General features: G+C 40.7%; 1 protein-coding gene across 14 annotated transcripts in view; it reads left to right on the forward strand.

The window, feature by feature from the left end:
- tenm3 (teneurin transmembrane protein 3) overlaps positions 1 to 27,526 on the forward strand; it is a 308,707-nt gene that overhangs the window by 279,313 nt on the left and 1,868 nt on the right. For 10 of the 14 annotated variants that reach the window (XM_057332728.1, XM_057332729.1, XM_057332727.1 and 7 more), the window contains 10 exons: positions 9,332 to 9,581; positions 11,873 to 11,893; positions 15,415 to 15,647; positions 16,400 to 16,554; positions 19,663 to 20,537; positions 21,505 to 21,680; positions 22,315 to 22,550; positions 23,089 to 23,385; positions 25,179 to 26,790; positions 27,181 to 27,311. In XM_057332728.1, coding sequence (XP_057188711.1) covers positions 9,332 to 9,581; positions 11,873 to 11,893; positions 15,415 to 15,647; positions 16,400 to 16,554; positions 19,663 to 20,537; positions 21,505 to 21,680; positions 22,315 to 22,550; positions 23,089 to 23,385; positions 25,179 to 26,790; positions 27,181 to 27,311 — 3,986 coding nt within the window. The remainder of the gene's footprint in view (positions 1 to 9,331; positions 9,582 to 11,872; positions 11,894 to 15,414; positions 15,648 to 16,399; positions 16,555 to 19,662; positions 20,538 to 21,504; positions 21,681 to 22,314; positions 22,551 to 23,088; positions 23,386 to 25,178; positions 26,791 to 27,180; positions 27,312 to 27,526) is intronic. The other 4 variants (XM_057332730.1, XM_057332732.1, XM_057332734.1 and 1 more) reach the window with 1 other exon arrangement.

Consider the following 27,526-nt stretch of genomic DNA (forward strand, 5'->3'; position numbering starts at 1 on the left):
AAACAATGAAAGTGGCTAAAGATTCGTAATGCCAAGAGATAAAAGGGACAAAATAAGTACAAATCTCCTTTTTGTTTCACAGAGGACACAAAATAATAAAGGGCTGTCAAGTAAATGATGTGCAAATTATTATTTTTGAGTGATCAGGTATGCTTTACAAGTTAAGGCCAAAAGGTAAATAGTACGGTCTACCTAAAGTCTAAGAGACATCGAACAAGAACTGATTTTAGTCCCTCGGAAAAAAAACTGAGTCAAGCAAAACTGTATCCTCACCGGACAGCCGCAGACAGTGATGGACAGCTGGTAGCTGGTGAATCCGTGTGGGAAGGCCATAACCAACTCAATGAAGTGAGCCTCTGATGGTGGGAAGTGATTCGGCCCGTTCCAATGTAATGATTGTGGAAATGAACCCTCTGGAGCAAGACATAGAGAGCATTGAAGAATTACATAACCCAGCTCAACTGCATCTCAGAGTGAGCGTAATATAAATGATGGATACAGTATGTGCACAACCTACATGCAGTCATTATTCAAAGATGTACACTAGTAAATAATAGTAAACCCATCAAAACCATTGAATAACACAAATGTAACTGTGGGAATAATGTTGTGGCTAAAAACATCCAGAATAAATGAACTATTTTACTTTAGCATCTTCAAAGTAGTCACCCTTTGCCTAGAATTTGCGAAGTTGTACACTTGGCATTTTGTTATCCGGCTTCTTTGAGGTCTTATTCTGGGAAGCTTTTTAAACGTTATTTAAGGAATTCACATCTATGCTGGAATCTTATTGACTGCTTTTTATTCATTATTTGGTCCAATTTATTAATTTCTAATTAAAGAAATTAATATGTTGGCACAATTAAATTTCGTCTACAAAAGTAATTTCAGATTTAAAAGCTTTTTTAGGTCATTAGAAACATTTTTGTCAAGTGATCCTAAACTTTTGACTGGTAGTGTATATTGTTTACCAAAGCCTAATAATTAACTACAGTAATACCTTCGTTTCAGAAGTAGAACGGGTCATAAATGTTGTTTCATGTTCACATTAAAACCATGTCTTTCTCTATTTGGTCTGTGGAGGCCTTTAAAGCAGCAGAAGAACCAGAATGACTGCATATGAGGAAATCCCAGATATGTTGAACTGGCTGATGTGAAGATAAACAAGGCCTGAAGTGTTTAATTAAAAGCACTACTGTTATTGTTATCATCTGCTGTAAAGTGTAGAAGCAATTTCTATTGTAACCACAGGGGAAAATTACAGATAAGTTGCTCCCATACTCAGCTGTAGCTATCCAAGCCTTGTTTTTTGTCTTTGGCATCTTGAGTGACACTAAACCCTCATTTACCTCACTGGCCAAGATCCAGCTGTCCTACAAATTCCAACAGTCTTTCCTCCCAGAGCATGTTGCCCTTCATTCGTCCCTGACCCCCTTCTGCTAACCAGCCTACCCCTTCTTATATAAAACCACCCTCACACACCGCCTCGCTCGGTGAGTAAGACGCCTGCTCCGCCCATAGTATCCCAGAACGCACCGCTGCAGCGCATTTAGGCTCTGCTGGATGTGTTTGATTCATGATTGTGAATCTTTTCAGTGTCCTTAGTTCATAGTTTTCATCCCAAGGGCCATGTTGAAGTACATTCAGCCGTGGGAGAGAGAGAGGGACCTCAAATGTTTGTTCGGTCAACAGTGCAATGCAAGGTCCCTATTTTTTAGACTAGTGGATACCTACTATGAATTAGCCTGACCAAAATGTAGATTGTTAAATGTAGAAGGCTCCATGCGAGTTTTCCGTGATGAACAAGAGCAAGAACTAGACTTGTAAGAGTCCATCTGTAGTTGTGTAGCCCTAAGCTTCAGGCCAGAGAATCCATGTGTATCTGTCTTGTTGTAATGAAAGGAACACAGTAATAAGACCTACGGTATGTTCCTCTGGGGTTTGGTTAAGTGTAGGAGTGTTTGTTTGCATTAGCTTCCTGTCTTGGGTGACCTCACCCCGTCGCCACAATTTTCAAGCTGTCTCACAGGGAAAATACATACATGCTTACATCCAGACAACGCCCAGCCACAAACTAAAGCACACACACTTGCTCTCTTTAGCATCCTCCATCTGTTCACATACATGCCCTAATTTACAGGAGCTACTGTAAGTGATAATCAGTGTTGGGGAAGCTACTTGGAAACTGTGGCATCTGAAGCTGCAAGCTACTCAATTTAAAGCTGTTAAACTAAACTACTTATTTATGCATTTGGCAGATACTTTTATTCAAAGCGACTTAAAGTGCATTCAGATTTGATCAGTATGTGTGCTCCCTGGGTGTCGAACCCACAAGCTCTGCGCTTCCAACACAATGTTACATTACAAGCTACTGTCTGGGTCACTGTTTGGTTTTGACTATCCATGTACTACAGCTAGCACAGGTTCCAGTCAGACGTTTGTAATCTTAAGAGCTAATTCATACAATCCCCTGCTTATCGAGTTCCCTCATATTTTCACTAACACCTGCTGTTTTAATGTAGGCATCCTAACACACACACACACACATATACCTGTATATATTTATGTACACCTTCTGTCACCCATGTCTCCACTAACACATACACATGAAAGTGGCATAATCGCATTTGGACTTAATTTCCTTCTCTGTCTCTTACTTTTTTTTTTCATTTTGTCTGAAGGCCTGTGCACCCTCACCTCATGCACACACACACACACACAAACACTCCAGCACAGCAAATTCGCCCACGCTAGAATGGACTGCCCTTTCTAAATCCCATTGAGTTTAGCTTTAGTCATGTGCAGGCATGTAATGCAACTGTGAAGCTGGCACCATGAGCCGGCCGCACCTCTCTCTCTCTGATGTGGACCACCGCTGCCTAGGGGGCTTACCTGCATCCTCTCTCTCTCGCTCGCCACCTCAGCCTCCGAGTCCTTTCATCTGCCCTTATCAGGCTCGGTCAGTGTTGGGCAACTGTACCTCCCCTCCCTCCACCTAACGGCAGGAGGTCAGGGAGACAGATTCAGTCATTTCTCTTTGGGACGGACCGCAATTACTTCAAGTCAGAAAATCTTCAAAGACTGAGCGTGTGATTGAGGGAGAGCACATTTACAGATTTTTCCTTTTTTGTTTTTGTGTGTGTGTGTGTGTAAAGGGCACGTGTGTGGTAGAGACACAAAAAAGAAACATCCATAGCTTATTGCCAGTTTTGTCCTGATTCCAAACATACTGTTTTCCCATTATTCAAATTGACTCAGGACCTGTCGGCAGGAGTAACTTCATGAAATATTAATGACAAAAAAATGCCAGAGAGATGTGAGAAATAAACACACAGGGAGAGGCAAAATGATTCAATTAAATTGATTTTGGTAATACTCAATGACCACTAATCTCACTCTCTTTGCCTTTCTCTCTCTCACACACACACACACATCATGAGCACTACGAAGATTTATTGCTGCTTTTCCTCACAGTTTTTTATATTTTTCAAATGAGCTGACACAGTGGCTGTGAATGCGAAGATAAACAAATCCTTTGAGAAATGATGTATTGCCTCAAAATACCAAAGGCCCGGAATCAAAAGTCCAGAAAGCCAATACATAATGTAGTCATATTTTAAGAATATGAATTTTATTTAGTTTTAAGTTATATTTTTGGGCTTTTTGCCTTTATTGTGATAGGACAGTGGAGAGGTGACGGGAAAGAGACAGGGAAGCAGGGTCGGCAAAGGACCGCACGAGATGGGAATCGTACTCGGGTCGCTGCGAGCTTACTAGCACTATATGTCGCCGCACTAACCACCAGGCTATTGGCGCAGACTAAGAATATAATTTTTATTCAAATTCATCCCAAAACATTTTCAGTTTTATCAGATTCCCATCAAAGTAAAGAAAAAACATTAACAGAAGATGTAGAGATTAAAGGAGAGGTGTGTTGCGACAAAGGGGAGTCGAACAAGAGAGATAAAAGAGACAAAATGATTTGCTGAGAAGAAGAGAAAGAAGCAGTGACAGGTGGCTTGTGAGGCGTAAATGGAAGAAAATTGAGTAGACTGCAACTCCAGCTCTATAATCTCATCCAGTTTCTGACCCGGCATAAACACAGCAGCTATAAACTCCAATTCAGGCCTTTATTGGCAAATCACAGCTTTCCACTCATGACTTGCCCCCCTCTGGCAGATTTATACATAAACACATATCAAAGAAACATGTACACACAATCATAATGAGAGGAGGGCTGTCTCTCAGCATGCCTGAATGAATAATGCAGCACGTCCCACGTCGTGAGTCGCTCTCGATTCGGGGCCCGTCACAATCTTAAAATGTGTAATTGAAGACAGTCATTGTTGTGTGCGTGGGCGCACGTATATCCGCTTGCGGTATCGTTCCCAGCCTCTCGCAGAGTAGATCAAACAGGTGCTGTGTGTATTTCATTACTGTAATGCAACCGCAAAGAATTCGCATTAAATGCGCACGGCTCCGATTAGCCGATAAAAATGCTTGTTTTTGTATACATGCACATGTGTGTCTCCACAGCAGCCACCCTCAGAGAAGCTAGGTTTGAAGGTTGTGGGTCTCTCCCAGAGCCTTCTCTTGTCTAATTTGTCTTTGTTAACAGACCGTCGCTACAGAGTGGCCTAAAAGCGGTTCAGAAATCACCCCGTCCATCGTCTGGCCTCTCATTCTTCCGGCCCCGCTCGATGGCTTAATCGATGGTGGGTGGTTGATCAGACGAGGAGGTATAATGAGATTTATGGGGACGTTTAGACCGCGATGCGGCTTCTGTGCGTGGACGGATGCCCAAGCACACCCGAGAGGGGCTTAAGATGGCGTCATTGATCTCGCTCATAATTAGCGCACAGAGGCGCTAGATGCAGAATTCCAGCACGTTGCCCGATGTGAATAATTTAGCGAGCACAGTATGAAGTCATCCTTTGAAGTGGAGCTTTGAAGAAACACCCCCCCAACCCGATCTCAAACACCCCGCCGTTTTCAAAGCAACTTCCAAAAAGCATCTAACTGCGTTCGCCCGGGCGCTTTCAAAAAACACTCTATTCACTTGGACACTTTGAGTTCACCTGCGCACATTGAGGAAAACTTTCTCTCGCACTCTTGAAGGTCTTTGGTTTTGTCCGCTGACATTCACACACACACACACACACGTACTGTACGAAATACAAATAGACGCCCTTAAAAAATCTAACTCATATTCTCACTTTCCCACTAAGGCGGTATTTTAAATTAAAACATCCTGGACGAGCCCCCTTTACAATATGCTAACAATAATCGATATCAGTTGCGAGTCGAGTCTCACTCAGTCTGTGCTGTCTATGAAGAGCATCCAAAATCAGTTTCTTGTTGTTAAGAACGATGGCTTTTAGTAGGAAGAATGCACCATGTTTTCGAACAGTCTCTCTCTTTACTTCAGTAGGAAGTTAGTGGAGTTCACAGTTGACAGGAGACTTGTGCTGGACTCCAATTTGAACGCTCTGAGTGGATGACAGCGGTTCGTGGTGGCACATGTTATTTCTGCTCCATCTGCGAATCGCTTGTCTCTCCCTGATGCCCTCCATCTCTTCTTTCTCCGTCTTGTTTGCTTTTTCTGAGAGAACGCGGAGCCAGCAACCCCATTAAATTCAGCATGCTGTATTAAAGTCTAAGGCCTAGCTTAACAGGTGTCATGTGTCCTCAGCTTTCTGTCTGGTGCTTGCCATTTAATGTGATTTTTCTGCTTCCGCTAAGAACGTAAATGGAGGAGGCTGCTGAGAATATCAATGTGAATTTCAAATCACACATATGCCTTACTTCTGGGCTTTTGTAAGTGTCGGACCGAATATCTCCTGTTCCCAGAAGGGTAATTTGTATTGTTTTTACGGATGCCCTGGTTCTTGTTTGCTAAATGAAACTTTCCATCACTTGCTTTATTACGTTCATGCGGTATTGATCTGTTATAAATGGAGAAAACATGCTGAAGCAACATGCGCTTTACATTTCAAACATTGTTAAAATTGAATGTTTCCTTCCATGGTGAAAGCAGGTATTCAATAGCTAGAAAATGCCTTATTGCCCTTAGCTGCACATTTATACAAATTTCAGAAGCTTATTGAATAGCTCAATATTATCAATAAAAACATACTACTGAATGAAAATGTAATAAATATACTTGAAATGTTAATATCTTTTGCATTTTATGCTGCCTTCGCGTGCTCTGGGAAATTTGATAATTCCCACTTCAACCCGGAAGTAATGTCTAGATTTAGTTACATTAAAAGTATTTAGTAACATTAAAATAGTAAAGTTACTAATGATTTAGTAGCATTAAAACATTACAAGTATCTGCTAACATTAAAAGAGCACCGTTCCATAAATGATTTTCGGGTTAAAGTGGGAATTATCGAATGCACGTGAAGGCAGCATAAAATACAAAAGATATTAACGCTTAGATATAAACGTCACAACACTGCCCTTTAACCAGATGCTCGTCTCATCTTCAACCATTTGTAATTCACTTTCATATCTAGTGAAAATATCCCTGTCCATAATCATGGATTTTAGTGATGACTCCTGCTGACCCTCCTCTCCTAGTGTCCCCCTTGATCCTAACCAGCATTAAAGAAAGATCAAAAGCCTCTTCTAGAAATCCATACCTTTTTTCCACTCTAGAGCCTGATAAAAGACCCCCCATGTTCCAACTTATTGCCAACCAGAGGCTTGATCTCTCCTGCATGTTTTGGCCTACATGCGCCATGTTTCTTAAAAAGTTGACTAGAAGTTTCATAAGGTTTTTTGGAATTTAGCTTTGAAGACTGCCCTGAACAGTTGTAGACAAGTGTTTAAACTTGAAATCATAATTTGTTAGTGCTCATTTTCAAGGGGTAAAACCAGACAGGGTGATCTTCTAATGGATAAACCTTAGCTTGTTATTAATCACAACTCCAACACCTACACATTTATATTGTGCAAATCTTTTTATTACTCATATTACTTCAGTCTTACATGAAGAAAAAGCTTTAAAGAATAATACTTACCTTATCTGAAGAATAAAGCGAGTGACACACTGTAGTGAGGTTTGCACAGTCAATCTCAGGTGTTGCTATAAGTGCACCATTACAGTTTGTTCTCAGGCAGAATCTTAAAGCACAAATCAAATTCAAAACCGAGGACAAGCAAGCTCATCACACAGCCCGAACCCACAGCCTGTGGCATTTCCCCACTGTTTAACACACATACATGTACACACACACAGCGAGTCACACATGCATTTTCCACACAGGCCCAATCTTACAGGCTCATCAGTTCACAGTCTCTGTGGCTATGAGATTATCTCTGGTGTATTAGCTCGATTCAGAATTGAAAAGATGCAGTCACAGAGGGGAAAAGAGGAAATAGCTTTAGTCACAATGGGTATTGATATGGGTAATAAGTTGTTCACATACTAAAATGTGACACAGTTATGGCTTAACAACAACAGCAGTAGTGAGATGATGTGTTAATTGTATTACAGTTTTTTGGTATTTATACTTTCAGGGATTTTTTATTTTTGTGCTTTTATTATATAGCTTTCCTGTGGCTCAGTGGTTAGAGCATGGCGCTAGCAACGCCAAGGTCATGGGCTCGATCCCAGGGGATTGCACATAGTCAGAAACAAATGTATAGTACAATGCAGAGTAAGTCGCTTTGGATAAAAGCGTCTGCCAAATGCATAAATGTAAATGTATACTTTTTGAATATGTATACACAGAAAAAAATGTTTTACACTTACTACATTGCACTTACCACTCAGTCTATCATGAGATCTTAATGGATTTTCTTAAGTTGTATTTGCCGTACAGTATAATCATTCTGGCAGAGTGCGTTTGGGCTGTTTATCAATTTTAAACCGCCGCCAGATTGCCCCTTTCTCACTGCTGGAATTATCAAAACAATACTTTGCTCGACAGTTTTGTGAACCAATTTGATGCCCTTTGATTATTTCTTGAGAAGGTAAAAATCATCTGAGGAAAAAATATTCAAAGCCAAAAATTAATTACAGTTTGCGAAATGCTAATGCTTGAGATATGAAAGGGTTCTTTTTTCCTAATTATTGATATCATTAGTTAGATATGGTTGCTTGTTTATTTGTATAATTATATCATAAAAATAATGACTTTTGGCAAAGGTATGGATAACAAGGTAGAATATTTAATCAGCTGCACTGCTCTGCTCTGCATCATTTTTGGGGGTTATTATAGCTGTAATGAAACGGCATAGATAAACTCTCATTTAATTAAACGTGTATATGTTTTGACCGATTACATTTCAGACCTATTTTCTTCTTTTTTTTACTGGGTCTGCCAAATGAAACGCTTGTGTGGTAGGTTCTGTAGCTGAAATGGACAGTTCACCCAAAAATGAAAATTCTGTCATCATTTACATCATTTACTCATTACCCTCAAGTTTTTCCAAACCTGTATATAAATGTCTTTGTTCTGATGAACACAAAGAAAGATATTTGGAAGAATGTTAGCAACTGACATTTCTTGAACATCATTACTACTATATTAGGAAAAATTATTGTATAATTTTTTTTGTTCTGTTAAAGGAGTTGTTCATTCCAAAAATGTGTTATTTTTATTCCTTCTATGGAACATCAATTGGGACAAATTTTGAGGTGAACTACTTTAAACAAAAATGATATATTTTGAAGAATTTCGGAAATCAAAAAATTTGATGGCACCTTTGACTACGATCTTATTTTTCCTACTAGTCAATGATGGCGCAGTACTGATGCATATAAAAGCATCTGCCAAATGATAAAAGCATCTGCTTAATGCATAAATGTAAAATGTGTTAAACAGGACTGAGACTGCCATACTTGGCTAAAAGAATCATAAAATTAGTCAAAATATTTTTCAAACGATCATGTGATGTGCAGGATGGTGTGAATGATGAGTGTTAAAATTCAGTGTGAGCCTGGTTATTTCTAGAGGATTGGTTTGGTGTAGTGGCTAAAGATCCAGATCGTTTCAGTAACTCAATGATTGTAGGTGTTCCATAAACTATCACCTTTATGCCCTTGAGCAGTCTAAACCGAGGATGCTGCAGGGTGTGCTTTTCCCAGAACTGTTTTGCCTCAAAAGACAAATTAGGAGTTGTAAATTCATGCAGCGGCACTGAATTTTATTTTGTATATGTATTTTCTTTGATTGCTAATTTTAACATGCCTTCTTAAAATATGTTATATATCAATGAATAAACACATGGATAAAAGTAACATAACCAAAATCAAAGCTATAGATATTACATCACATTCATACTATTCACAGCTCACTCACACAACTCTGTCTTACAGGAATCCTGTACAAAGGCAACGGTGAGAACGTCTACATCTCCCAGCAGCCCCCAGTGATCAGCACCATTATGGGCAATGGGCGCAGACGCAGTATCTCCTGTCCTAGCTGTAACGGTCAGGCTGACGGCAACAAGCTGCTGGCTCCTGTGGCTCTGGCCTGCGGGTCCGACGGCAGCATTTTCGTCGGAGACTTCAACTACATCAGACGCATCTTTCCCTCGGGGAACGTTACAAGTGTCATGGAGCTGAGGTAAGAGACGGGAATGAATAGAAACATCAAGGACCTACAGTACGATATAGCTAAAACACTGATGATATTAAACAGTAAATTCAATGCTCCATGACAGCCCGGTATAAAGATCATGCGGCGTGAAAACAACACAGCGTGTTCTCATCTGAGGGTGGGTGACTCATTACTGGTGCTCTTTAATGGCAAGAAGAAATGCATATTCCCATACCTCTCTTTTTATCATCTACCACAAGCCTTCTATTAAGATGGTCCAGCCCGCATCAAAGACACAGCGTGTTTATTTACCGGGCGCGGAGATATAACATTGTTTAGTTGGCAGCGATATAGAGCACTAAACAGAATGTTTTGGTTTAAGCAAAATGTTTTTGATTTAACCGCTGCGATTTTAATATGGCTGTAAAGGTATTGTTTGCATTTTTGTTAGGTTGATTTATCAGATGTAATTAATGTGTCGGATACAAGGCATTAGGCACCAAATCTATTGTACTTATGTTTGAGTTGGCACTCAAAATCAATTTGGCACCTCCGTTTGGCTACAAGCTCAGGTACAATAGCAAACACACAACTGCTGGTCCTCTAAATTTGGGAAAGATTAGTTTTAATTTCTTAATGCAAGCTAAAGTGTGTGTGTTTTGTTTTGTGTTCGACTCAAATTATCCTTAAAGGGATAATATCACCAAAAGTTGTTCAGATTTGTCCTCTTTAATAGAAAGATTTGTTGCGATTCGCCAAAGTGTGAAGCATGAAGGGACATAGCTACCATTTATAATGCAACCCTCCTAAAGTACATTATATAAAAGAAATTGTAGGCCTACATTCCAACCAAGTGTTTTTTTTGTCACTGAAGCGATCAAACACTTTAATAAGCCAACCACTCATTGACCTGCCTTTCAGCAAGGATTAACTGGGTGAGTGATGTCGTGTGTGTGTGTGTGTGTGTGTGTGTGTGTGTGTGTGTGTGTGTGTGTGTGTACTTGTACATCTATATTTGTGAGGACCGGTTTGAGTTGTAGACCAGCGGTGTGAGGACAAGGAGAGTAACGTGAGGACATTTTGGCTGGTTCTCACTTCCAGAGACCCCTTTAAAGGGCTGTTTGAGGGTGAAGAGTTGGTTTTAAGGTTTAGGTTATAATTAGGTTTAGGGTAAGGGTTAGGGTCAGGCATGTAGTTCTGATGGTTAGGGTAACGGGCTAGAGATTGCATTGTGTCAATGTATGTCCTCATAAAGATAGCTGTGCAAACGTGTGTGTCTAAACGCTATACATTACAAACATAAGGTGAACACATGTGCCCTTTTCTTTCAAACCTCACGACCTGTCATTTCCTTTGCTTAGATCTAGAGTGGACTCACACATACACACAGAAAGAGACGCACAGATATTCTTTCAAAGTGCTCTCAGGGCACCTCCGTATGAAACCAGAGCCGTGTCTCGGGTCTTTTACAAACTCTCGCCGAAACGATCATAAATTCTTCCCTCACACTCCACGGGGCCTAGTGGGTCCTCCATGTCACTCTCCACTCTCCTGCAACACCTCATTTAGCCATCGCAGTGATACATGACCACTGTCTCTTATCTCCTCTCTCGCCTTATCGCTTATCCCATTTTCAGTCTAAACCGTCTGGGCCTTTTAGTCAGCTCTTGTCTTCCATCTCATGTTTTCCCCATCTGTGTCTTTTTGTCATTGACACTTACTGTATTTTTAACCTTATCTTATCATCTTTCTTTTCCTCCATCTGCCCCCAACTCGATACCGGCATAAAATCTCTCATACGCTCTCGCACGCAAGCGCTCTATAAATGGCCCGGCACTAAACAGGTCTCAATATCATCTCTGTGTGTACTTCTGCTCCTTTAAATTAAATTCCTTCATTAAGGCAGTAAAACACATGGATAAAGCAAATGAAATGGTGGTCCTCTGTGTGACATATTCACAGCGTGACTTCCATACAGCTAAAGGCAACACTTAAGGAATTGCTTTTCATTGTCTGGGACACAATCAATTTGCTATTATGGGCCAGTTAACCTCAGCGTGCGCCGTGAGCTCACACTGTTCCTCGGCTCCCAGGTGGAATATTCACACATCCAACTCTGTTTAAGAAACAAGACAGAGTACAGTTAACAGCTCTGCCTCTCTCGCTTTATTTCCCATCCATGTGTGAGGAGAAGATTAATATATGCATACCTGTTTTTTTCTCTTCTTGACAAAGATGTATGTGCTTCTGCGCTTTTACACTCTCTCCTTTTTCTTATCTCTTCTATTTCTGCTCTTTTTCCCCTCTGCTCTCCTAAGAAATAAAGATTTCAGACATAGGTAAGCCATTCCGAATATATACATATCTATTTATTTTACAGTCTCATGAATACATAGCACATCCTCGTCTGGTGCATTCTGACAACAAATCTGTTCATTATAAAATGGTTTGTCTCATAAGGGTTGTTGCATGCCATCGCAAGGAAAGTAAATATGTCACCCGCTTCGGGTTCTCCTGCAGTACCAATGACAGTTTAAGATTACACTTGAGATGTTTTTTTATTATTATTATTGCATGAAATGGCACTTCATTCACTGTAGAGCACTGATTCCCAACCACCGCCTTTTGTATTCCAAAACGACATCAAATATAAATGCTTAAAATAAAAAGCTGCTAAATGTATTGATATGTTTTTCTTCACAACAATACAGCATTCTATCCTATTTTGTTCTAATCTAACCAATATCAATTCAATTGTACAATAGCATACAGTATTACTAAAACTCAAAGTTACTGGGTGAGTCTATGTTTTTCTCCCAAAGCATAAGTGGTTTGTCCTTGGAATAATGGACATTTAAATTATTTCAGTGATATTGCTAAAAAAATTATCTGGTTTGGCATGAAGGAACGTATACTTGATAAGGTTGGGAATCAATGCTTTAGAGCCACAGAATGTTAAAATATGTAAGTACTTGAGATGTTTCTGTTGATGGTGAAGGAATTGAGTTGATCCTTTAAAAAAAACTGCTCCGGAGGTCTTCTACAGGTTATGACAACATATCTGAATTCCTGAAGCACTTGTTAGAATAACTCAACTCGATAGCTGTCATTTTCTATTTAAACTACATTTCAAGAAAATCTTGCACGTTTTGTAAATGGTGTATAAATCATCATCATCAAAATTCCCATGTGGAAGTTCCCACGCCTTATCCCCCACACAATGAGAAATTCCCTTCAACATTTTTCTGTAAAACCTCTCTTCATCGTGCTGTTTTGGCTGGGATGTAAGGCTAGACATTTATATAGCTCAAGTGATATAAGGGTAGCTTAGCTAAGACGTCTATGTAACTCGAGTGAAACATTTTCTTTTAATGTGGCATATTGAATGAACCAGAAAGACAAAAGATGCCTTGGTAGCTCAGGAAGAAAGATGTCGTCAGATTGCGCCTGGACCTTTGATTCTGTGGTTCATGCGGTCAGAAAGGCTTTAAGAAAAATACACAGACGTCCATTTTAGCTGACAGTGGTGGAAACCTGTTTTCTCGGGAACACATAAACCTTGCTTGACAGGTCTCCAGCACTGGAGTTAACCGCTCCATGTGTCTCCACCCAGGACGAGCAAGAGTTCCTGATAAATACTGCAAATAGGCCCTCATCATCCCACAGATGTTTGAGTAGTTCCACTTGAAAGGCCATGTACAGAGTGCTGCAGTCATTGATTTCCTACATTAAGTTCTGTTTGAAACCTCTGTAGGGTTCAATCGCAGACGTATGTAGCTCATGAATGGAAACAAATGTGACTAATTTGAAGCGGCCCAGCCAAAGCCATTAGTGCCTGTTGAATAAATTTGCGACCGGGGATAAATTTAGGAATCCCGTGGACATGCTAACCATTCCTCTCCGTCTCCCACCAAATCATTTAAAATGGAATTAGAGGCCAACTTTGCTATACAGTTACACGGTGTGTGGGCAAAAGAGTTGAGTTTAAGTAATTAGAAGGGCCGTATTTTTAGAATGCTTCTGAGAAACAAAAACGACCCATTAAGCATTAATGATTCTGAATTAATAAGTGCTAAGAGTTATTAATTCACAACCGCAGTTTCGGCCTGGTGAACATTAGAAGCCACCTAATGGCTGGTGTTCGTCTTCCTCCCATCCAAATGTCTCGCCTCATCTGTATGTATCATCAAGGCGTGCCCATATAGCCTAATGCTCCACAGAGCCTCGTAAATTTAAGAGATTATTGACCCCAAACCTCAGTGTCCTTAAAGAAAGCCACCTCTAAGCCTCTCCCATCCCCGCTTTACTCCCACAACCCACAGTTGTTTCCATTTGTCACTGTAAAATGTGTTATATGGTGCATTACTTTGTGGCTTTATTTTCTGTAAGTGCAATGTGGCGTCTTTGCCACATAGGAACAGTAACGAAGATCGTGTTTTGACCTTCTTGGCATTTTTCTTGAGTCGATTTTTATGTTTTAGGTTGCTGGAAGTTTGTTCATTCAAACTGTTATGATTAGTGATATGAACACAATTTAATTTGTATTGTCTTTTTCACATTTTTTCTTAAATAGCCTGTTCTCAACCTGACCTGTGCTCAAACATAGGACTCTTTGCCCTTAAAGCAGTACATACATAATATATATCATTAAAAATAAATATTATTAAAAATATTAAATAATTAATAATAATAACAAATAATAATATGATCATAATACTTGTTGTTATTGTATGTTTTGTTCTGATAATAATATGGTTTATTTTTATTATTATTGTTGTTGTTATTATCGTTATAATAATATGAATAAAGCTTAACTTTCTGATGCATGGTGTAGTGAGACATATAACAGGCCGATCTTTCAAAGCTGTTTTTACCCATTCAGGGTGTGATGTGACATCTAAAGGTGATTATCTTTGACTCTTGACCTTTATGTGATGGGGGTGTTTGTGTTGATAGATGTATTTTTCAGCTCTTAAAACACAGCACAGAGATACGGCTACGATCCGTATAGAAACAATCTTTTTTCATTTTTCATTAAATAATTCATGCATCGCAGGGTTAAATAAAAATTAAGATATAAATAAGTTAGCAGCCCGTCACTGTGCAAAGAAGCGCTTTAGCAGCTCTCATCTGTCTCGCAATATGTCATTGAGCACGGCCTGCCCTGCAGCCAACCATCTCGCGAGGTGTCTGCAGCTATTCTTAGTGCTTAGTCGCTTTTAATTGAAACACTGCGACGGGTTGTTGATTTTCTTCAACAGATACATCACTTCACGTTGCTCGCTGGCTTTTCCGCTCCGTTGTAGGGGTGCGTGTGGGAAGTGCAAATGATTGAAAGGATGTGACAGTTTGGTGGGCATCATTATGGTTGTGTCAGACGATAGTGATTTCCAGTCATAACGCATTAGGTTCAGTCTGACAGAGTGCTCAACTTCTTTCCCCTCTAACTGGTCGGGCAAATCAAGTACATTCGCTCATCTTCAATAGTATAAACACAACCGTCTGCGTGAGAAACACTGTCCATTCATGAGAGTCTCGTGTTTCGGTTATATTTAGTGACGGATATGTTGTCTTAAAACTTGTTTACCCAGTCAGTTCTGTTTTTGTACCTGTATGTACAGTTATACGTTTTTTTATATAATTTGTAATAGATTTTTACAGTGTATATGTCCCTAAAACTATTTGAACACTTCAAATATTCTCTGATTGGACTATGATTTAAACACATGAATGCATACATTTTTAGCTTTGACTTGAGTGTTCAAATCATTTATGGGACTGCTGTTTCTATTTATGTGCTACTGTACTCTATTGCCTCTAATTCTGTATTGCATTGTAAAATATCTCTTTGTCCCACTAGCAACAATCCTGCGCATAGATACTACCTAGCAACAGACCCGATGACAGGTCAGCTGTACGTGTCGGACACCAACTCACGGCGGATCTTCAAGCCTAAAGCCCTGACGGGAGCCAAAGAACTGTTGCAGAACGTAGAGGTTGTGGCAGGGACTGGAGAGCAGTGTCTACCCTTCGATGAAGCTAGATGCGGTGATGGCGGCAAGGCCACGGAGGCGCTTCTGCTGGGACCCAAAGGTAAATTATTTAAAACCACCAAACCATAATGGGCTCCAAATTCAGTGCATGGAAAATGTGTAATAGAGCACATGCTGTAATTTGCTGTAAATGCATATTTGTTCTTATTCAAGGATGGCTGTGATATTTCATTCTGCATTACGATGTCTTGTGTATTGGGAAAGATAAATATGATTACTTATTATTTATGTAGCTTTGTTCACGAACAAGGAATAGCAGTTATTAAACGGCAAAACTGTGATAGGCTCCTAAGGTCTTCTGCAGAGGTTCACACAAAAACGTAAGAAATCCGCCGCTTTGCTCTCTTTGGCTATTCAGGTATTATTTTCACAGAGTTAGATGTTGTAAATAAAAGTGTAAAATTGTTTGAATTACATTGTGATACAGCAGGTCACCTCATGTTAAAATTGCTATTCACCGCATCTCAGTAACCCCCTAATATTGGACACTTTTACAAATAATAACAATAGCACAGCAAAGTGTATTTTAGGTAGCATCCCAACACACAGACTGAACGAGTGAGGCCTGTGTTCATCAACCTGAATAGCATTTGCTCTCCACATTCCTCTTGCTCAGGAATAATTCACCATCCGAAAGCAAACTGTGAATTATTTACCAAGCGCTTCGTCTTCGGTGACCTGGAAACCACAGGGGCAAGCGTGACATGTGTACCAGCCGTGTTTTGGCTGTTTTGTGAGAGCTGTGTGTCTGTTTGCAGCTGTCACATCTGGGTCCTCTTTCTCTCTATGCAGGCATTGCAGTGGACAAGAATGGCTTCATATACTTTGTGGATGGCACCATGATCCGTAAGGTGGACAGGAACGGTATCATCTCCACACTGCTGGGGTCTAATGACCTCACATCTGCTCGCCCTCTGACCTGCGATACTAGCATGCATATTGGACAGGTATATATCCACACTCATCTGCTGAAGGCAGTAGGGCTGTCGCTAATGATTATTTTGGTAATTGAGTAAACTGATGATTGTTTTGACAACAGACTTCAATTCACTACATTTGTGTAGCGGTCCTTTACAAAATATGCTGTTTCAATGCAGTTTTGCAAAGAAAAATAGATACACGGAGAGAATTTCAATAGGACCAAATGACATGACTGCAACAACTGTTAGTTTATGTATTTCGTAACACATTTAGTATTCATAATCTCATCCCTTGCCCATTGTCATTAGAAAATATTATAGTCATTTCAGTAGCAGCTGTTAGGAGTAACATGGCAGACACCAAAAGAAAAAAAAGCAGTTTGGGAACACATTTTGCCATTGATAAGTGACATCTGTACTTCACCACCGTTGAAAGGCATCAGCTATTACTGCCAGAAAGTCATCATATGATTTATAGAAAAGTTGAACTGACTCCAGTTTTGCCACTGGGCTGTTTTTATATTTAAATGGATTAACTGTTTAAACCTGATCATATGTCCTTATCACAAACATTGTTGCATGTTCAAAGCTAAAAACATATCTCTCTCTCTCTCTCTCTCTCTCTCTCTCTCTCTCTCTCTCTCTCTCTCTCTCTCTCTCTCTCTCTCTCTCTATATATATATATATATATATATAATGTTACATGTATTAATACTTTAATAATTCTATAATTTAATATTTTATTTATTTATTTATAAATATTTTATTTATTATGTATATGGTGCATTGTTGTTGTTACACATTTATGCATTTGGAACATATTTTTTATCCAAAGCAACTTATAGTTAATTCAATGTACTGTACATTTTATCAGTGTTTGTTTCCTTATGCAGGTGTGGTAAAACTAAGTGCATTTCTCTATTGTTAAAATAGTTGTTTTTTATCATTAACAATAAAAGGGACTCTAACATAGCGTTTTGAAACCTTCAAAACAACAACCCCAAGACATAGTTAAGGCCTAAATGTGGGGTAGTCCTAGAATAAAGCAAAGGCTGAAATCATCTGCCTGTGGAAGCTCCACCCATATGAAAATCCATATGAGGAACTTCCTTCAAGCATTGGAGCTCCCCCCTCTGGCTGCTTTTACTCTGGTGCTAAAGCGAGCTTGTGGAAAACGTCTCCATTTAGAATTTCTAGCAGTCAGTTTACAAAACATTTGAAAGTTATTGTGGGAGCATCATCATAGCGCCCATAGATGATGCTTCTGCTGTTCATTAAATCTCATATTTGGCCGCATTGTGTATATTTATTAAGAAATGCTTGAAAATAAGGATTCGTAGCTACTTAAAAACTTTTTGTACAATAAACTAACTGTACTGCAATACTGAAGTTTACCTGCAGCTTTATCATAGAAAAACTCCATATTCTTAGAGGTGGAATTCTTCAGTTCTTCAGTTTTCTGATCTTCCCAACAAAACCATTTGTCTCCGTCTCTGTGATGGAGTTTGGTAGGGAGATATACAGCAAAACTGTTTACCAACACACCCTTGGGTCCACGCTCAGCGAAGCTCAATGAAGTATGGACAGACCCAGACAGCTGGTGTCAGCCTCACAATTACCCAGACGCTTTCTGTAGCGAGTTATCGATGTGCATCATTTAGGATATATACAGTACAGCTCAACCTCTCAACTGTCACCTCCCTCACTAAGGAACAGCAGAAGTAACTCCGGAATCCCCTTTTCACTTTAAGTACTAAAACATTCTGTCTAGATCACGTTCGTTCCCAGAGTACATGAAAGTAGGCTACTATACTATCAGTTGGTGAGCCTGCGAGTTGGTGAAACATTTTAGGGGCGATGTCGTGGAGCATCCAACATTTGGCCCAAGTAAAATCTGGTCTGGTTCATGCATTATGCAAAGGGTGGAATCACAGACGGACCTGGGCTAAGTACAGAAAGCTTTTATCCACATGAGCTGCAGTTCAGCACCATTACGCTTTAATGCAGTGCTCTTCAAAGACGCTTAACCAGCCTGTGTGGCCCGGGTGCAGGTTCAGTCTACAGCAAGAACTAAAAGCAGAAAGAGAATGGATGGAGATGTCATTTGAAGAAAAATTCACGAGGCCAAAAGAAAGAGAAATCACGAATGTCTCTCAATGTTTCTCTTGAGGAAAGACCCCGGAAATCGCATGTGACTTTCAGAGGGGATCGCAAGGTGTGCCAAGATACCAAAGACTGTAATAAGTATGAGTGTAAAATTAGTTCATATTAGTTTTTATACCTGTGCAATATGTCTATGATATGTGACGTTTCCTTCTTTTGTGAAGAGAAACATCTGAGACAAAGTTAATACTTTTATAAAACACTACTGAAACTTCAATTAAGTCTCCTGAGCTATAAAAGAGCAAGATCCTGAAGAAAGATCTCGCCATCAAGGTTCATCTAAAGCTTTAGAAACACACTGACAATTATATTGTCAGTATAATTTTGCAAGGGCAAAGTTATAGATTATGCAGTTATATAAGCATCCCCCACTGGCACTTGGCAGCGTTATTGAAGACTGTAAGGTATTTCAAGAAATATTGAAACCGGATAATTCAGGCAGACGAGACAGTTCATTATCAAGGGAGGAATCCTTGTGCTTTCTTAGTATAACGGCTGTATGAGATGAGAATTAGAAAGCGTTTTCTCACGTGGTTTTCATGAATAGATGTCCAGACAAGGCCACCCTCGCATACCATCCTTAAAAGTCTAGTTGAGACAGTGAAGGTATTCCAATCCTCAAACAATGTTGTTCTTGTTGTTGTGTTTTCGTTTGCCAGACAGTCGTTCCCTTTAGGCGCTGAGGAATTGCATCCCCTTGCAAAATAAATGACCCAGCGACAGGCAAATCGAATGAACTAGAGGCACACAATGTATTAAGCCTCCAAAGTAACGGATCCTTCTTCATCAGTGTCAGACCCAAGCATCAAATGCGCACGGAGTGAGAGAGCAAGAGGGAGATGTAATAACGTGTTTGTGTGTGTGTGTGTGTGTGTGTGTGTGTGTGTGTGTGTGTGTGTGTGTGTGTGTATGTGCGTATGTATGCAAGAATCCAAGTGACCCACAATTCTCCTCGGTTTGTCCTTTCTCCAGGTGCGTCTTGAGTGGCCTACAGATCTTGCCATCAACCCAATGGACAACTCCATCTATGTGCTTGACAACAACGTGGTGCTACAGATCACGGAGAACCGGCAGGTGCGCATTGTGGCGGGCAGACCCATGCACTGCCAGGTGCCCGGAATCGAGTACGCTATGGGAAAGCGTGGCATCCAGACCACTCTAGAAGGCGCGACTGCCATTGCTCTCTCCTACAGCGGTGTTCTCTATATCGCCGAGACGGATGAAAAGAAGATCAACCGTATCAGACAAGTTACCACGGACGGCGAGATTTCTCACCTGGCTGGAGCGCCCTCTGACTGCGATTGCAAGAATGACGCCAACTGTGACTGTTATCAGACGGGCGACGGCTACGCCAAAGACGCGCGGCTAAATGGGCCTTCCTCTCTGGTAGTCTCTCCTGACGGAACACTCTACGTGGCTGACTTGGGAAACATTCGAATCCGTGCCATACGTCGTAATCGACCTCTGCAAGGCTCTTCGGGTCTTTATGAGGTTGCGTCACCAGCCTCTCAAGAGCTCTACGTGTTTGACGCCAACGGTACGCATCAGTATACCATGAGCCTTGTTACGGGTGATTATAAGTTTAACTTCAGCTACAGCAATGAGGATGATGTCACGGCGGTAACAGACAGCAGTGGGAATACTCTCCGGGTTCGCCGCGACCCCAACAGAATGCCTGTACGCATTGTTGCCCCCGACAACCAAGTCATCTGGCTGACAATTGGCACGAATGGAGGGCTCAAATCTCTTACAGCACAGGGACAGGAGTTGGTCCTCTTTACTTACCATGGTAATAGCGGCCTGCTTGCCACCAAGAGCATCCAGATTGGCTGGACCACATTTTATGAGTGAGTTTTTTACTAATTCTTGAACACTACTGTGTTTGTATGTGTAATATTGTGTAATATACAATATAAGAAAAATATAGAGTTCTGATAGAGTTATGGTTGTGCACACTCCAGCTGTAGAAGCTGTAGGGTTTTCTTTTAGCGCAACCTCAGTCTGTACCAAACCTACCATTTTATTTCAGCGCATGCTATTTAGAACATGTCGAAAATGCTAAATGAATTTGAATGTCATTTTCCAGCTCGAAGGTTTTACCAAATGCCAATTTGGGGTAGATCCTTCTGGCCAGCATGTTGGACAGTGTCTGCTGGTCACAGCTACTCTGCCATAGCCACAAAGACACTGTGGGCACATATAGGCTTTAATGATTGTTACTACAGCCAGCTGTGACATAACGGCTATTTTATTGCGTTTGTGGGTTAGGATTCACCCCCATTCAGTCAGAAAGTGTCCCCTGGCCACTTGTGAATGTGAGCCAGCTTGAACTAGCTTTCTGCTTTCGTCAAAAGCAAGCCACACTGAACTCAAATAGCCTGTTACAAGTTCCAAGTCATGTTGTTCAGTTGACCTCAGTCAGAAAGCGCACAAATGTATCCTTGAACAAGACTCTAAACCACACTGCTGATCACACATTAGTGAGATTTATTTTTAGACGGTGCTGTAGTCACAACTTTTTGTCTCATGTACACCACAAACCAATAGCCCTTTATTAACTCCAAATGAAAAAAATCCAGTTTAATATTAATATGTAGTTTGAATCAATATTAGTTTGAATGGTTAAGACATCTAATGCAATGAATGTAGTAAAGAATATTGTATGGTTGTGTTTGTGTCCTATGACACATCTTGTAAATATTTTCCATAGGTGTTATGGGATAAACAAAGCAAAATAAAAATCTTTCGAAACACTCCCTTGTACCTACTCATGTACCCCAGGTTGGTAATCACTATTCCAATGTAATTTTTCAGCTATGACAGCGAGGGACGTCTAACCAACGTAACCTTCCCCACCGGGGTAATCACCAGTCTGATTGGAGAGATGGACAGAGCCCTCACGGTGGACATTGAGACCTCAGGAAGAGACGATGACGTCAGCATCACCACCAACCTCTCCTCCATCGACTCCTTTTACACACTGGTTCAAGGTGTGTGTTTGCAAGTCTCTGGGTTTTTAGCATTATTAACAATGACCCTGATGGCTCCATAAACTGACCTGTTGCTTTAAGTCTTGGAAATGTTCCACATTGCTAATCAAGCTGTAACTCACATGTTAAATCAATATTAATGACCAAATACTCATTATTCATTCATTAAGGCTGAAATTGTCAGATGGTGAGTTATGGTTTTACAATAGGCAGAGCACTGAAGTGAATTAATAAAACTCAACAGCTGGGCTCTGAAATAATACATTTGCAAAGCACAATTTAGAGCTGAAGCGTGTAATTTTGTCAGGGTTAAAATACTGTGCAATTCCAGATTCATGCGCAGAGCTTTTCCCATTCGGGTGAGTTCCTTAAAGAGTGTAGACACTGACTCCATAGCGCTATCAAGGCATTGCCTTTTGGAAAACCTTTAGACGTTAAAGAGAAAATACATGAATTCTGATTCTTAAGGTTGCAGTTGTATCTAAACATTACAATGCAATGCTAAGTCACTGCAATACATACAACAGAAGGGTGAAAACAGTCAGTTTGTAGTTTGGTCCTGACATAGTCCTCCAATATTCTTCGTTTTCTATAACCTTCCCTTAACACTCGCTTGCTGTTTGTCTCCCCATAGATCAGCTAAGAAACAGCTACCAGGTGGGCTATGATAACTCCATGAGGGTCATCTACGCCAATGGAATGGACTCGCATTTCCAAACGGAGCCTCATATACTTGCGGGAGCATCCAACCCCACAGTGGCCAGACGAAACATGACCCTCCCTGGGGAGAATGGACAGAACTTGGTGGAGTGGCGCTTTAGAAAAGAACAGACCAGGGGGAAAGTCATAGTGTTCGGCAGGAAACTCAGGGTATGTACATCTTTTCTGAAGAGCTTTTAGTTACTGGCAAACTTGTTTGACCTATACTTTGTTGAGAATGTACTTGTAACATCTGTAACTTAATGTAAATCTGACACATTCAGACAGATATAAGATAATAGTTAATCTTTGAAAGTTTTGTATCTACCCATAATTTAGATCCAGCCCCTATTATAAACAGTTGTTTCCTTTGTGTTGAGGCACAATAAAGCGGTTCAATGTCTTATATGGGAAACTGTTCCAGCATCTCAAAACTTGCCAATGACTACAATGAAACATTATTTAATGATAAATGTCATTCTCTAGACGTGAAGAGGTGATGGGATAGCATTGAATCTGAGATTGAAAATGAAAACGTGAAAAAGTATTAGTGATCAATATGTATCCAATTGTTACGTTCTTCTCAGTCCTAAACGTGATATACGTATGTAACTGAAGAGGGGCAATCTATTTTACAGAAAAATATCAAGCCTGTAGATAGCAATAAATGTTAGAATCAATATAAAGATTCTGTTTTCTTATCTGAAAGGTCAATGGTAGAAACCTGCTCTCTGTGGACTATGACCGCACACTGCGGACAGAGAAAGTATACGACGACCATCGAAAGTTCCTCCTGAAGATCGAGTACGATACCTCTGGTCATCCTACACTTTGGGTGCCCAGCAGTAAGCTGATGTCTGTCAACCTCACTTACTCCAGCACTGGACAGGTCACAAGCATCCAGAGAGGCCCCACAAACGAGAGAGTTGAATACGACAGCCAGGGACGAATAGTGTCAAGAACCTTAGCTGATGGCAAAACCTGGAGTTACACATATCTGGATAAGGTGAGGCTTACAATTGTATGTAGACCCTCTTATACCAGAAGGGATGCTGAAGTATCATTCCAGACATTTCACAAACTGCCATTATCATTGAATCAACATTACAAAAATCAACTTTTCTGGTCTATACCTCTATTATAAGGACTGCAGTTGCAGAGAGGTCGGAAATTCCCTTTGAATTATGTGGGTGGTTTATGGACTCGAGGCTCTTGGGAGTACAAAGGGGGAAAGGGAGTTCTGTGGATGTTTTTGTGAGGGTAATGGCTTAGTGAGTTCAAATAAAGACCCAGTTACAGTCTCAAAATGAGACCACAGGGAGAAGTCAGGATTTGAGTTCAGACAATGATGCCATGAAGACAAGAAATAAAGACAAACAATTCCCAAACTTAACCTCCAATCCATTACACTTAATGTGTTATTCTTGCAGTACAGCAGTCAAAAAGGGAGTGAAGTATAATGCATGTACGCTGATGTTTTAGGATAGTTTTTTAGCTGCATTTTTCTTTCAGTTATTAGACAAAAAGTCACTCCGAGCACTCAGCCGAAACGTAAGAATTTTGTGGAAAGAAAAACACTGTGTAGATTAAATATGCATGGCTTACCTGCCTTCCCGTCGCCTGCCACATGCGCAGCTAGCGTGACCAGTGAGAGGATATCAACGGAGAAACATATGCCACCAGTGGTGCCTGGGGAACTAGAATAATGTCTGTCCAAGTATGGTTGACAAGGTGAAGGCTTCTCGCGGGTAACTTGCAGCAGTTCCCTGAGATGGAGGGGCCTCTGAGGATAGCCCTCAGATTCTGCTGGCCTCCCTGTGGGCATCAGCCAGTGTGGGGTTTTTTTTGGTACAAGGAAAGAAATACAGAAATAAACCTAGATGCCAAAGTCTCAGATCCATTGCATTACATTTAATACATTTACACACTTGGGAGACGCTTTTATCCAAAATGACTTACATTGCATTAAAGGTATACATTATTCATCAGTATGTGTGTTCCCAGGGAATCAAACCCATAACCTTTACACAGCTTACACAAAGGGAAAGCTCGCCCAAAAATAAAAAGCTCTGTCATCAGTTTATCACCCTCATGTTATTCAAAACCTGCATGTGACTCTATTGTCTGTGGAACACAAAAGAAGATATTTTGAGTGGGTTTGTGTTCACACAATGGAAATCAGTGGGGGCTCATGTTGTTTGGTTACCAATGTTCTTCGATATATCTTTTGTGTTGTCCATAAAGTCATACAGGTTTGACACAAATATGAGGAAGTGAAGAAACAATTTACATTTTTGGGTGAACCATCCCCTCAAGTCCCATTGCAAGAAATTACATATTATTAATTTGTGTGCTCAATCTCGCCTCACATGCTGTTCAAAAAGACCCAAAACAGGCTGAGAATAAACATGAGACCTGAATCATTCATAACTCAAAAACTTTTGTTTACTATAAGCCTCACGTTTAGCATAGAACAGCATTTTAAAATCTTTATTTTATGTATTTATTCTCCAAGTTTCACACTGAGCAGAGCTGGCCACAAAATACTTTGACACCATCCTATGAACTAAGTAAAGGTAAAAAGTCAGTAAATACAGAAATTACACAATACTTTACAATTACACAGCCGTGCACATTAAACACACATGAATTTAAAAATATGAGGGTCAAGGAGATCTCAAATATGCAAGGAACTTACCACTTAATGGAGGGTAACTACCTGTTTTATACAGCTTGTGTTTAATAAAAATGTTTATTTGTGATTGTTTAAATTAAAGTCTCTCATCTTTTAATTTACAGTCCATGGTGCTGCTTTTACACAGCCAGCGACAGTACATCTTCGATTACGATCTCCAGGATCGACTCTCCGCCATCACTATGCCTAGCGTGGCCCGTCACACCATGCAAACCATCCGATCCGTGGGATACTATCGCAACATCTACAATCCGCCTGAAAGTAATGCATCAGTTACAGTGGACTACAGCGAGGACGGCCAGCTCTTGAGGGTGGCACACCTGGGCACAGGTCGACGTGTCCTCTATAAATACCGCAGACAGAATAAGCTATCTGAGATCTTGTACGACAGCACACGGGTGAGCTTCACGTATGACGAAACCGCAGGTGTGCTGAAAACTGTCAACTTGCAGAGTGAGGGTTTCATTTGTTCTATCAGATATCGCCAGATAGGCCCACTGGTGGACCGTCAGATATTTCGCTTTAGCGAGGACGGCATGGTCAACGCCCGCTTTGACTACACCTACGACAACAGTTTCAGAGTGACCAGCATGCAGGGAGTCATCAACGAGACTCCGCTTCCTATTGATCTTTATCAGTTCGACGATATTTCTGGCAAGGTAGAGCAGTTCGGCAAATTCGGAGTCATCTACTACGACATTAACCAGATCATCTCCACTGCTGTCATGACCTACACGAAGCACTTCGATGTCCACGGCCGCATTAAGGAGATCCAGTACGAGATCTTTCGCTCGCTCATGTATTGGATCACAATCCAGTATGACAACATGGGTCGCGTGACCAAACGGGAAATAAAGATCGGCCCTTTCGCCAACACCACCAAATATGGCTACGAGTATGATGTCGATGGTCAGCTCCAGACTGTCTACCTAAACGAAAAAATGATGTGGCGGTACAACTACGACTTAAACGGAAACCTGCACTTGCTCAATCCCGGCAACAGTGCTCGACTCACCCCACTACGCTACGATTTACGGGACCGCATTACACGACTGGGCGATGTGCAGTATCGCATGGACGAAGATGGCTTCTTGCGCCAAAGGGGTGCGGAAATCTTTGAGTACAACTCCAAGGGCCTCCTAGTCCGGGTTCACAGCAAAGCCAGCGGCTGGACCATCCAGTACCGTTACGATGGGTTGGGAAGACGCCTGGCCTCTCGCAACAGTCTCGGCCAGCACCTTCAGTTCTTCTACGCTGAGCTCAACTACCCTACACGGATCACCCACGTATACAATCATTCCAGCTCCGAGATCACCTCGCTTTACTATGATCTCCAAGGACATCTGTTTGCTATGGAGATCAGCAGTGGTGAGGAGTTTTACATAGCTTGTGACAACACAGGAACGCCGCTCGCAGTCTTCAGCAGCAACGGGCTTCTCCTCAAGCAGGTTCAATACACTGCCTATGGAGAGATCTACTTTGACTCGAATCCTGACTTTCAGTTGGTTATTGGATTTCATGGTGGCTTATATGACCCTTTAACAAGACTACTACACTTTGGAGAGCGTGACTATGATATTCAAGCTGGCCGTTGGACTACTCCAGATATTAGCACCTGGACCAGAGTGGGCAAGGACCCAGCACCCTTCAACTTGTATATGTTCCGCAATAATAATCCCATCAGCAAGGTGCATGAGGTTAAGGAGTATGTTACAGGTAAAAAGAGCTTATACTTGTTACTGGGGTTAGTACTGTAACTTACTTGTGTAAGTTACATGATTTTTGTGATTTATTAACAGCTAAGTAGAATCAAGTACAACGTATAGACCACTTCGCAAGATGGACACACTGGTCCAGAAGCACTTCAGGTTTCAGTTTTTTTAAATCTCACATATTTTATATCTCACATTTTTCAGTTATAAATGTTCTGTTGGTTGTATTTTGTTAAAACATTTGTATAGTGTGAAAAAACCGAAACAAAGTTCTTCTCGATCAGCGTGCGACTAGCGTTGTTTACGTCTTCCGTGGTCTACAGTATAATAAAGAAACAACATTGGTGTAAATGAACAGATCCTATAAATTCAAAAAATGTTCTTTAATCCACAGATGTCAACATCTGGCTTGTGACATTCGGCTTCCATCTGCACAACGTAATCCCAGGATTTCCCATCCCTAAATTTGACCTCACCCAGCCCTCATTGGAAATGAGGAAGAGTCAGCTGTGGGATGACCTGCCGGTATGCCATTTTTTCCTCTACACATCAAATAAATTTAATTTCTTGGTATTTTTTCTTGTTTTACAGTTAAAATGTCTAAAAATTCTTAAAGGTCCAGTGTGTCATTTTTTGGAGGATCTATTGACAGAAATGTCTTTCAGAGGTGTACATTTAAAGGCCTTACATAATGAAGCGTTATGTTTTTATTACTTAAGAACGAGCTATTTCTATCTACA

The sequence above is a fragment of the Triplophysa rosa genome, linkage group LG4 (assembly GCF_024868665.1).
Source record: "Triplophysa rosa linkage group LG4, Trosa_1v2, whole genome shotgun sequence".
Lineage (NCBI taxonomy): Eukaryota > Metazoa > Chordata > Actinopteri > Cypriniformes > Nemacheilidae > Triplophysa > Triplophysa rosa.